At 33.1% G+C, this 13601-nt stretch overlaps 1 protein-coding gene across 1 annotated transcript; it reads left to right on the top strand.

Moving 5' to 3' along the window:
- Window positions 1–1662: 1662 nt before the first annotated feature.
- On the top strand, window positions 1663–8298 carry LOC149922057 (acyl-CoA desaturase-like). Its single transcript, XM_090163007.1, has 5 exons — window positions 1663–1762; window positions 2173–2385; window positions 4953–5083; window positions 7150–7355; window positions 7826–8298. Exons 2-5 carry the CDS (start codon window positions 2214–2216, stop codon window positions 8244–8246), a joined length of 930 nt encoding a protein of 309 aa, XP_090019133.1. The 5' UTR covers window positions 1663–1762; window positions 2173–2213; the 3' UTR covers window positions 8247–8298.
- The last annotated feature ends 5303 nt before the right edge of the window (window positions 8299–13601 follow it).

Raw genomic sequence — 13601 nt, 5'->3', positions numbered from 1 at the left:
CAGACCAAGGTTATACGATGTGAACCTAAATTAAAAAAATGTTAATTATTAACGTATCTAGATTCAGAAAGCCTTTCGTTTCATTTCTACCTTTACCCTATCCTGTTTAGCAATTTGATTTTTATTTTAATATAATTTAGGAGTTGACTTTTATTTTCTGTTTAGTTTAAAACAAGCTATAAGAGGTGATAGAATGGCAAACGTGGTCTCTATTTGACATATTTCTTAAAATGCGTATCAAGTCACTAAAGATCATCATTGCTTAAAGGCAGACAAAGTAAGTCGTAATAACATAAATTTTCTGGGAAATATAATTACCCAATTTAATATTAAAGAATTGTCAGTTCAGTTTTTAATTTCAAAGATAATATAGAGAAGCCTAAAAGACCAATCATTTTTAAATTATCAGTTGGCCATTCGTGACAGCTTGAACAAATCTAATTTATACATTTATTATTGGAGATGGAATCAGGTATTTCATACACCTTACAATTATCGGCAAAAATAAACAATTAACATTTAATTTTTGTGGTTAAATAATTCGCGGCAGGCTCACAAGGAAAGTGGAAGCAAATGAAAACAGTGATAAATAATGAGACGCTTTTAGTTTTTTAAATATAAATTATTTAAAAATAAATAAATTATTTTATAAAAATATATTATTGAATTATTTTAAAACGAAAGGTATAAATCGCAATCAAGACCTAAATAATACAAATAGTATTTTAACAAGATAAAAGTCCCAATATATTGTAAAAATTCCACTTTATAAAAAAGCAGCTTCTCAAAGGACTGCAGAATTCCTAGGGCCTAAGATGTACAATAATTTGAATACAATATAAAGCCATTTAAAGATTTTTATAAAAAAAATTTATCTTATTTTTAAGTCACCAGAATGTTATAATATTATTAAAAACCTAATATAAAACTTTTATTTTACCCTCTTGATTTAAATTATTATATGTTTATCCTATGATAAAATACGCGAAAAAGTAGATTAGTCCATAATTAAAAGGGATAATATATCTAAATCCTAAACAAATTTGAAGAAATTAAAAAACTTACTAATAACTCGTACCGATAGGTCTTCGAGCGAATCTCGGATCAAATAGATCTTCGAGTAATAAACTACATAAAAATTAAATAAAATAGCCAGAAATTCCAAAGGTAGACCGGTTTCGTTCTATTTGGAACTCATCAGTACCGTGCGGGAAATCTGGCTGGCGACTGTTATATCGAAAAGAGAAACTAAGCCTAAACATTAAAAATTTCAAAACGCGTTGCATAGCAACGGAAAGCCGAAAAGGGGGGAGTGAGGTGGAGAATAGTAATATGTTTATCCTATCAATCACGGTAACTCACAAGAAATTTCTTTTTTTTTTGTTAAGAACTAATGAACTCGCCCGTCCTAAATACGCTTAGCTAGAATGGGTCACATGCGATATTCAGTTAAATTATTGTAATTTATTATATTGTATGCTATAACATTAATAAAATAATATGAGCAAAAGGTTTTTGTTTTTATAGAGACAAAGTTTAAAATTTACCTATTGTTTGTTTTTGGCGATCTTTCTGAATTGATTTTAGATATTGTAATTTTTCTTAAACTATATTTATATCAAATTTAACTATTTAAATATATTTAACTTATTAAAAAAATTAGTAATCAACAAATTTCACATTAAACCCCAAAAGGGCATGCCTTATTTTATCGTAACTATACTGCGGTAACTAATCAATCAAAGTCAATTTAAGAATAAATGTATCGTTCATTTATATTTATTTGTATAATTATCAGATTTAACCTTAAAATAAATTTAAACGAGAAAAAGCCACTAACGATCATTGAATTATGAATAAAGTAAAGCAATGGTAATATGCCTTCGAAGCGGTTACAAAATTAAGACTCTTTATTTTTGTAATTACCTCGAAGGCATATTCTATCAAAGTACTACGTTTTTTTTTCTTATTAACAGTCCTATTACCATTGTTTTACTTTATTCTTATAAAAATTGTTTTGTAATAATTTAATGGTTCAAGAGTAAATCTAAGAAAAATGATACGTTAAATTTGATTTGAGTTTGAAAAACTTCATTTCGACAGTTACCATTTTACGTGATAAATTTATTTTATAATCCGTTACTCATAAAAACACATTTTTTATTCCAACAGAAACTTGAAGACCTAGTTTTATAAATTAATATTACAAGAACATGACAGCTTACAATAAGCTACAAAATGGGAAACACCAAAGAATTGAACCTGAGAAGGAGAAAGTAATACGCTTCCAATGGACAAACATTTTCCTTCTACTATTTCTTCACCTTTTAGCAATTTATGGTTTATTTTTCTTGCTATATTTGAAATATGAAACATGGGTATTTGGTAAGTGTCAATGCCGTTATTAAAAAAGGTCTAAACTTAAATAGCAATAACTTCTGAGCACGCTAAATTCATGGTTTTTAAGTTTAAAAATATTCGTACGTAGCTTAAAATTGAGAATCAGACAGTTGACATCTATTGGAAAATTAAAAATTATTTCTCCAATTTAATTTTTAATTGGATTAATAAGAATCTTTTGGCTAAAAAAACTTGACGGAATAACAAAATATATTGTTGTAACTGGCGGATTGATTTGGAGGGGTCCGGTTTGTACTTACTCTGGAATAAATGGTACTAATTAGTGTTGATGACAAAACATGTTACCTAAGACGCGGAGTAGTGATTGTTTTCTTTAAGATGAAAATTAGTGTTTATTAATGTTGGAGATGCTGATTGTGACACGTTCGAGCGGAATTTTCTTACTAATACATGATCTGGTACATGATACCGTCGAGTAACTTATACCGTTATGTACTTTGGATACTTGTTCTGTTTTGAAACACCAGAAGATATTTGTACAGGGTCTGGTACATGATACCGTTTGGTTCGTGATATCATTGAGAACTCGGGATACTCCTTTTACCTTTGGGAACGCCTAATGGTATGTATTCTGCCGGTTCTTGAACTTTTGAGGACACAATAGTAGTAGAAATAACATCAGACGTTTACCAGAGTTTCCGTGTCATCAGGTGTTTTTCTGAAAAGAACACGTGCCGTCCCGTGTCCCAACACTAACGAGTACTATTTCATGTTTTCAACAGTAGCTTATAACATTTAGTGTCGTTGACACTAACACGTGTTATCTTCATTTCAAACACAATTATAAGTAGCCTGCCTAATCCGAGCACTGCGAAGGTTATACTTCCTAATCGTCAGTTAGTTTTATTCAGGGTCAGGAATATAATTACATTTTTTCTACTTATTCACTCAATTTCCTTTGAATTTAAATTTTTATTATGTTATTGGGGGAAATGCAACTTTTCTGATAATATGTGTGGACAGATTTTACGTATAGTAGATATAGAGTCAGAAACTGAGTGCCTTGATGACTGAACAATATAACCTGAAACATAAGAAATAACGTGTAATGTCGGAAGATCAGTAACTGCTTCTCTTATATTCTTAGGCTATGTGCTTATAGTATGAAGTCCAAAATGTAAATGGTTTTAATTAAATGGCCGTAAGAGCTCTTGCATTTTAGTCGCTTTCCGCTTATTAACAAAGCTATACTATATGCTCATGCATTGGCAGTTAGACCTGAGAAATAGTCTGAAATTTGAGTAGTTATTCAATATCTCTAACAAGGTCTATAAATACTACGTTAGTAGATACTTTACATTGAAAAAAATGCACTTACTCTCTGTAAGAGCGCTTAAGCCACATTCACACGTAACCTCGAATTCATTTGGAGTCGTTTCGGTCTCGCAGCGGTTCGTAGCGTTTCAAAAAAGCTTTGCTCAAACGTTCAAGTTCAAGTGCTTTTTGATAAAAATATAGTCCGACAGTTACGAGTACGTCTGCACGTGAGTCTGAGTTCCGAATTTAAGCATCGTAATTAGAGATGGATGTACCCAAAAGAAATCAGGTTTATTATTTTAAGATAAAAAACATTTTAAGATTGTTACTTCTAGACTAAAATATTTATAAATAAATAAATGCGCGATTGTTGGTTTTCTTAAAGAAGCCAAACTGGTCGGCGAAACACTTCAGCCGAAACAACTCTTGAACGCGCAAAGTGACAGTTCACACGCTATGAACCAGACGTTGCCAGAACGCTTGCAACGTTTCCAAGTGTACGTGTGAACGAGGTTTAAGATAAAATTTAGTCAGTGGTGGTCTTGAAAATGTTTCTGAGCCCACCAAGGTGTTCGTGATGAGGGAGGAAAATAATACATATGAAGAATCATTGTGATTTTAAAAAATTCAAGGAACTATTTGAATGCACAAGTTTACGTTCCCGAAATTTGACTTGGGTATAGTACTAACAAAACCAATAGAAAAGCATACGAGCAATACCATGTAAATCCAGAAAGCTAGTCTTAAACGGAAAAAACCAAGGTTGTAGCCACAAAGCGATACCCGAACTTTATTTTATTCTTACATATTCGTGTTCTTTATATCTATTAAAGATTAAATTACGAGATGAATAAGAAAATCGCCCAAAATTCTTAACATTTGAACTCGTAGCTTTTAATTTCATATTGTAACGTTTAAACAAAATTTCGAACCACACTTTTGCTGGGGATGAATGAAAGGAGGTGGTAGTGTTTTAGCTTCGGATAGCTTTTGGGTTAGGCGAAAATTACCACCTATTGTTGTGACACAATGAGGTACGTGATTATATATATTTCTTTAGGATGTTTAAAGTTAAAACTTTGTGATATGTCACATTTTCAAAGAGTTTTATTTTACTATAAATCGATTCAAGCAACCCAGATATTAATTGTCGACAGACCGACCTGTACATAAGATTATTAACCCGGATATTGTTATAAAGAAGTTAAAAGACGTTGATTGCGGGCCAGGAAACACGTTTGTTCAATAATAAACCAAATATTTAACATTTCTAGTATTGGGTTTTGGCTACATGTCCGCTCTGGGAGTTACCGCAGGTGCCCATAGATTATGGTGTCACAGAACTTACAAAGCTCGTCTGCCGCTAAGGATATTTCTGGTCATTTGCAATCTCACAGCTATACAGGTAAACAACCACTATTCTAGCTCAATAATAATAATATACAACGCGTAGAAGTTTAATTTCCATTTATTTTTTTTAATTGGTAGGCCCGTTCTTAGGGACCCTATTTTGCCAATTTAAAGTGGGGGGTGCAAAGAGTAAGATTGTAGTATTTGGTGGTTGGTCTCTAATGGCGTGCAAAACGTGAACCAAATTCACTCTTCGCTTAGGGGCCTCAAGTAGAATGATAAAAAGCTGCTTTCCAGAAATTCGTCAGCCGTTGTAATATTTCAGAGAGGGTGAAACTTGAATACACTCAATGAATGAAATTAATTAAATTAATTGAATGAATGAAGTTAAGGAAATTAAACGAATGAAATGAATGAAATAAAACCAATGAAATGACGTGATAAATGTGCATATCAACAGTACAGATATACCTTCAAGCATGTGTAACATAATCGCTCATAAATATGCCACTAGCTCTATATCTTCACTAACGGTTTGTTTCACCTAGGAGCAACAAACACAACACCCCACGCAAGGAGAACGCGAGGGGCTAACCACTCTTAGAAAGTCTGTACACCGGATTACGCTTAGATTAGCACTACCAAAGGCATGGATTTCAAAGATTACGCATAATCCCATTTGTGCAGTCAAAGGTACGGCTCCGTACACCGATTACTCGGAGTAATCAGCCCCTCGGGAGAACGCAACCCCTCAAAAGTCGTGGATTTTCTTGTGTACCTTTTTCATTGGCTAAACGCTTTAGCGCCTGCTGCCGTAAGAAGGGGAAAATTTGGAAATTGTCTTCCCCCGCCCGTAAAACGTTCAGCGTAAAGGCTCGTGACGCTCGTCCAATGAAATTCGTACACAACCCTTCGTTAGCGTGTTTAAAGGCTAGCTGCGTTCTCCTTGTGTTTGTTGCATCTAGGTTTCACAGATATTGCGTCATCCGTACCCTACGTATTATTTTATGTCATATTTAACGTCATAGAATCTCAAATTCCGATAATGCCGTCGCGCAACTAGCTCTACGTCTGATAAACGGACGGCCGTTATTTTAGTAAACAAGCCGGTTTGAACAACCAAGGCTTAGGAGTTAAAATGAACTACATTATACTCTCAAGAGCTGTTAATGCAATTTATATGCAAATTAATGAAGTTTTCGGAGATTCAGGTTCTAAAATAAATTCGCATTGTCAAATAAAAGAAGCAGGGTTTTGGAAGAAAATAATTGAAATTAATGTTGACCTTTTCTGGGACATGTACAAGGTTGGACTCGTTGGAGTCTTTGCAGATTCTTTTAAGCCTAGGCCTAACTCTTCTAGGTTGGTATGGGATTAATAACGCTGGTGGAATATCCCACTTCGACGACTTGTTCAATTTTCGGAAAGCGATCACTGAACCCTATTGGTCATTTTCCCCAACCTTTTCTTTTTCTAAACTTCCCATTTAACTTCATCGAGCGAGTTTATGAATTTCAATAAAGCTACATTGGACTGACTAAAATTCCGACACAAAAATTCCTACTCAATTTAGAGGTTTTCCATTGGCTTAGTAGGCAATAGTGCGACTCCCAAAATTACTATGATTAATAATAAGGTTAAAATCTAACGTAGTCCACCTTTTTACTGGTTCATGGTGAAACAAACCGTTAGTGAAGATTTTTGAATGAATAAAGGTACAGTGGCATACTTATGAGTAATTATGTTACATATGCATCAAATATATACACAACAATAGTATATTATTTAAAAATTCATAATCACTTCAATAGTCCAATATTTAAACATTCATAAAAACTCGGAACTTGTCATATATTATATACATGTTGACATATCACTTTAAAATATCTTGGTATTTCACTGAATTAGTTAAAAGTCATTTGGAATCTCGTCAAAGGAGATGATATGTTACTTTTAGTAAATGTAATCTTTTGTCTCGTTTTGGTTAAAAGTACAAGAAATTTGAGACAATGAGTTAAATCAGCGATGTTGGAGTTACAAATACTGTTTTTTAGAAATAATAATTCTAGTTTTTTGCAAATTTAAACTTAAATTTAAATTTAAAACATCCTTTTTTCTTAGACTGACATATGGAATTGGTCGCGTGATCATAGAGTTCATCATAAGTTTACTGACACTGACGCAGATCCACATAACTCCAAACGTGGGTTCTTCTTTTCCCATATGGGCTGGCTCTTCGTTAACAAACACCCCGACGTCCTCAGCAAAGGAAAGGCGGTTGACATGAGTGACCTGGAAAATGATTCGATAGTCATGTTTCAAAGAAAGTAAGCAAATGATTTGAAAAATAGAACTTTGTTTTTATGGTTTTTACAAATTTGATTTTGATTTTCAAAATAATGCTTCGGGGCAATTTTTAATAGTCGAAAATATTAGAAAATAAGACTAACAATATTTGCAATCTAACACAAAAGCCATTTCGGCAATACTAAATTTAAATATTCGTAACGTTTTTCCATAATAAGGCTCAGTTGACCTTTCTTTATGTATTCGCGAAGTTATAGGTTCACTTAAAGGGTAACTTAAGTGACCAGAGGCAAACTACGTGGCAAGGGATAAGCTAGAACTGTGGCTGGATTTATTTCAATAAAAGTGTACGTCCAAAGTAAACTTCATAGTCATACTCAGTGTCAGATTCTGCCATAGAGTTTTTACCACTCCACTTTTGTTGCCATTTAAGAATGTGGTTAGTTCTTATTATTTCCATGAACAACATACTTTTTTTAATTCATTTCAGGTACTATATTCCCTTGAGTTTCTTGTTTGGGTTGGTAGTTCCAATGACCATACCTGTATATTTCTGGAACGAAGCGCTTCTAGGTTCATTTCTATTAACGTTTGTTCTCCGGTACGTGGTTATTCTTCACGCCACGTGGTCCGTCAATAGCTTGGCTCATATCTGGGGAGACCGTCCCTACGACCAGACCATCAGCCCTAGAGAGAATAAGTTTGTGTCTTTCTTCACATTCGGTGAAGGTTTCCATAATTACCACCACGCTTTTCCGTGGGATTATTCGACTAGCGAATGGGGAATGAAAATGAACGGCACAACCGTATTTATAAATCTCATGTCTTACCTTGGACTTGCTTACGATCTTAAATCCGCAAGCAAGGAAATGATAGACAACCGTTTAAAGCTAACTGGCAACCAACACTAAAATGGTACGCACTATTATAAACATCTACTAAATCATTTCTAATTGTTGTAACCTTGTACATAATGGAAATAAATAGTAGATATTTAAAAAATATTTTATAAAGTATTGGATGAAAATTTATTTATTTTAAATACACTACCTCTGTGAGTAGGAAAATATTGAGTGTTACCGCGTTGAGTTCTTTGAATCAATAGAAATCTGGTATATGACTTTTTCCAAGTATACCAAGACTGAACTGCCCCAAAACTGAAATGAACTCAATACCCGACATAAATATCGAATAAAATGTTTCAGGAATTCATCTCTTGCAAATCTATTTGTGCTTAAATTTAATTAAAAATAAACAATTTACGATGTCGCTACCTATGTAGTCCACTAACGTTAGTCGAAACATTGGCCCAAGCTCCGGAAAAATTACATCCCCACGTATTTAATAATGCATCATTATTTTGTAGGAACACTTTTTGGTGGGAAGTAGCGTCCGAAAAGTGTGACAATAATATTGATCATCGTATTGAATTTGAAGGTCTAATTTCTATGATGCGCGTTTCAGGTATAACATTAAACCTGAGATTGTGCAATAAGAATTTCTCGTATGATTATTTTTAATATTCCTTTTTGTAGGGAATCGATAGAGACCTCTAACTGTATAATAGGTATCATACCTCTAAATTCAATAAGAATGTAGATATTAAAGAAAATCCATACTTGAGCCAATATTTTCCGCCAAAAACAATTTTCGGGTAAAAGCAAATGGTGAGGACTTTTGAGACCTTAATGACTAAATAAAGGTGCATACAAATATTCAACCCGATAGCCATTTCTCTGAAGTAAATCCTAAAGTTACTGGGCTAATCGTGCAAAACTGATCTCAGCATTAAAAATTAAGATGAATTTAAATAGTATAGAACGAATATTACGCTCTACGTTTTATCAGTAACCTTTAAATTTTACTCACAATAGAACGACAGAGAAACCAAACAAGTCGGTCGCAACCACAAGTCTGAGTATCTTTTGATTCGCCTTATTTACATATTTTTTTTAATTTTTAGTAATAGTTTTTTGCTGTTTCAATAGAAGTTCTTTAAAATTAAAACTCAAGTGACAATTTTATATGGAGCTCTTATACGTAGAACTATATTGTCATCAACTCGACTCGCAACATTTAAAAATAGGTGGCTGAATTGTTACTCTTAATACTCTGATATTATGTAAACAAATTGATTGAGGTTCCACGAAATAAGCTACACAACTTTCCTTAAACTATTTAAACCCTAATTTTATTCTAATAATAACTATATTTAAAATAAAAATTATTCCATTATCGATTATCTTCTGAGCTACTCTTTTTTCGTATTTTAAGATAGCTCGCATTTTATCAGGTTTATTGAAATTCAATTGCCGGTATGGCTAGAAGCCATTCGTTCGTTTGCAACTCAAAACCTCCGTGAATGGAATTTTAAAGGTCTATATACAGTTGATATTACAGATCGTTGTATATGGCCAAATATATAGTTATAATTATTCTGGTGGGAACATTTTTAAAAGATGGGTAATTATTTACCAAGGAAAATATGCATGATATCCTTAAAATGGTCAGCTTTATATTATTTTTTTTATTACCTTCGATCTTTATTTTTAATTCCTGAATTTTTAACTACTTATTTGGAAGTAAGAAAATTCGATCATAAAAATTTACACATTCGGCAAAATTGAACTACAGCGGCCTCATCTATTTTTTGGCGGAAAATGTAGCACTTGACGCGTAGATTACGAAAAGATTTTTTTGGGCCCCAAATGATAATTTTTTTAAAAACTTAATTTTAAAAAAGTAGTAATTTAAGGGGATTAGCGTTTTTTGTTTTTTTTTTGGCGGAGAATGTAGCACTTGACGCGTAGATTACGAAGTTATTTTTTTTGGGCCACAAATGATAGTTTTTTAGTTAACTTAATTTTAAAAAAGTGGTAATTTTAGGGGATAAGTAATGTTTTTCTTAAAAATTGTTCCGTCGTGTATCCACCGACACCACTTTTTAGGCGCGCACCAGCCCCATTCTGAGCATTGACGGTGGGCCATCTGTAATCGTACCTAGTGGCATCGTAATTATTGAAATCGTATCAACTTAAAAAGTAACAAAAATGAGAACAGGTTTGAAGCATACTTTAAATTTCCCCGTATTGGTGCCTGACGGCGACGCGCACTCACTTCGCTCAAGCGCTCGGGGCGCGCGGCGCCTCCCCAACCCCATAATAAAAAAGCGATGGGCCATCTATAACGCGACCTAGAGTACAGTACCAAGCCTTACGCATCCAGTATTTAATTTTAAATTATCAACAACAACCAAAAACGTGAAAAATCCCAAAAAAGTGCAAGCTTTTCAATTAAATTAAAACTTGAAATAAGCGTTTGTGGCCCAAAAATACAAAACACCTAGAAAATGAACAAAAACTTTAATTGATTTTATAAACTACCGGAATATCACGTGGAAATTATTAGGATACCGAAACTGTGGTGTCGACGAACACACGACGGTAATAAATACAACGAAACACGTGCAAATGCACAAATATTTTAAATTTTTTAAATTAAATAAAAAAATTAAATAATCATTTGCTGACAAAATAAAAAATACCCTCGGCACCTACGTGACAAGGTCTATCAGGCGCAATCAAAATGAATATAAAATTCAATGGGGCCGCTGTAGTTCACTGGAACGCGTAATGCGTTATATCGTTGTGAATTTTGACGAACTCACGAGTGAGTCGTGAGTAGGTGGTACAAATATACGGGTGAATATCTGTTTGTGTACGTCTTTTAGGAAGTAATTCCTAATTTTGTATACAGGTCGACGGCTCGGCCGGGACAAATGATGAAAAACCCCTGTAATGCTTAGGCGGTGCACGTATATATATATATAAATACTATAGTCTGATGTAGTTCACTTCACCCACACATTCATATATATTTACAATTATTCATGCTTACTTTACATATTAGATAATCGAATGTTTACTATAAATTAATATTTAAATTATTTACCTGCACACTTGATGTACGAAAAACGTTTTAGATTAGATTAGTTCGGATTAGGTTAGGTTAGGTTAGGTTAGGTAAGCGCACGGAGCGCGCAAAGGTTAGGTTATATACGCGCGCCGACGACGCGTAGGCACCGTTGGATACGATATATCTATAAAAAAAAAACCTTAATTCGATGTACTAAAAAATATATAAAGGTGCAAAATTGAGCTGTAAACCGCACAATTGGGGTATTTTCGATCGATTGGATCTCAATGTTAAATCGTTTTCCAACGAATCTGATTTCGGTCGAATGGGCCCAAAGCAAAATTATTGCATTAAATTACTATTCTTAATTACTATTCGAAAGGAAAGGCCTTCGAGTGAAAAACAAAAACGCGCGCGCGTTCAATTTCTTGTGGGGTGTATATTTTTTGCCCTTTCAAGGTGGTCTGCTTTGCATGTTCTTGTTTTGATATTTATTTTTAACAGATAATGCCAACATAATCCACCTGGTTTCAATTATAGTAACGTTATTTTTCAGCTTTTTAAATTTCGGTCCGTTAACTCATAAAAAAGGAATTTTTTAATTTTCGGTCGGTTAGTGCTTTCCTTCGATTGGATGGACTTCGGTCCGTTGGACCCCGATTCGATCGGTTGGTCTTCGGGCCATCGGACCCAGACCCTCTACCATAGGGTGAAATTTAAGGCGTCTTACCCGTTATAAAAGATGATAAAATTAGCGAATAAGTAGATTAGTCCATTATGAAAAGGGATAATAAAGCTACTTGTATACTTGTTCCGAGTAATTCCGGTTTCCGCGGAATTCTACCGAGCGAAATTATAGGGCAAAAATGGAATTGAGCGGAGACGGAATTCATTCGAGATAACAAAACGGAATCAGGTTCAAACACCTCATTGGTTTTCGCATATGTCGGAATCGGAACGGTGTTTTAGAAGTGAAAAATTCGAATAGGGATCGGAGTGAGGATCGGAGGCATTTTTAACTCGATGTTTCGGAAACGGACCTAAACAGTAAAAGAAATCTTGGTATCTGCAGCTCTCTAACTTGAATGTTACGACAAAATTTTAAGATAAATATTCTAAAATTATTCTAAATTAATATACAATCTAATAAAATGGTTAGTTTCTAATATCCATAAAAGTGTAACATTTAAAAGAAATTTCAAGTTTTCCTTGAATTAAATTGTGACTAAAAATTATTATCAATCATGCTTTCTTAAGCCCCAAAATAATTTATAGGAAAATAATATTTATGGTCTGATATATCATTCTGTTATTGAGAAAGCTAATCGCACCATTATTTTGAAATAATTTAATTGTAAACTAAAAATTTTGTTTGATAAAATTACCAATATCATGTAATTTATCTTTGGATGTGTTCATTCTCTTAACCAAAAATCAATTAATAAAAGAATAATGAATATTTCTGGTCTGTTACATCATTCTGTTATTGAAAAACAAAATAACTCATAATTCTGAATGATATTTAACTTTTATACCTTAAATTTTAAAGAAATTGGTTATAAAACTTCCAGAGGTTGAAATATTTTAGTATCTTAGAGTTAAGTAGATTTTATTTAACCCCAAAACCATTTAGGAACAAATATTTCTGGTCTGATATAATATTTTGTTATTACCTAAGCTAGGTGCCCTATGATTTTGAATTAGTTTAATTTCTTAACTATAAAATTGGAAGATATTATTTAATAAAATTAGGTAGGTGACTCCATTTATAAGGACCTGATCCCATTTATCTCCATTAAACCGCGCACAGAATGCATGAAGGAACGAGTTATTGTTTGCGTAATTTTTAGCACAGAGAATATGGCTAAAATCAACTTGAAGGCGACCAAAATCTACAAGCACCGTTTTTCTCGAACTTTTAATTAAGTATTATTTTAATTTAATTGATAAGAAGAATGTGAGTAACATATTTGTTCTACTTTTGAAATAGGAAAATGAAATAATTAGGTTATACAGGGTGTTTGAAATTGATCGATACAAGCGTTTTTCGTAAAAGCTATGTAATGTAGAAGTACAAAATTTTCAGGGGTAAGCGATGACGAAAAATGGTTTTATAATATAATTTTCATGAAAATCGGGGCAATTTTTATGGTTTTGAAAAAAATTACTTTTCACTGATAGGTTGCAGACAGAAAGTTTCAATGACAAAACGAAAGAACAGATGTTGAATAAACTTGGTTTGGTTCAAATCCGCCTATTTTTTCACTGAAATATGAGGTCATTAAAAAACAAGTTGGTCGTGGGAGGCAATAGATTTTTTCCCATTTATTTCAATCTAAAATTGGCAAAAA

The sequence above is a fragment of the Leiobunum rupestre genome, chromosome 11 (genome assembly GCF_980474605.1).
Source record: "Leiobunum rupestre chromosome 11, qqLeiRupe1.1.hap1, whole genome shotgun sequence".
In the NCBI taxonomy this organism is placed as follows: Eukaryota; Metazoa; Arthropoda; class Arachnida; order Opiliones; family Sclerosomatidae; genus Leiobunum; species Leiobunum rupestre.
This window is presented reverse-complemented; position numbering and strand designations above follow the sequence as displayed.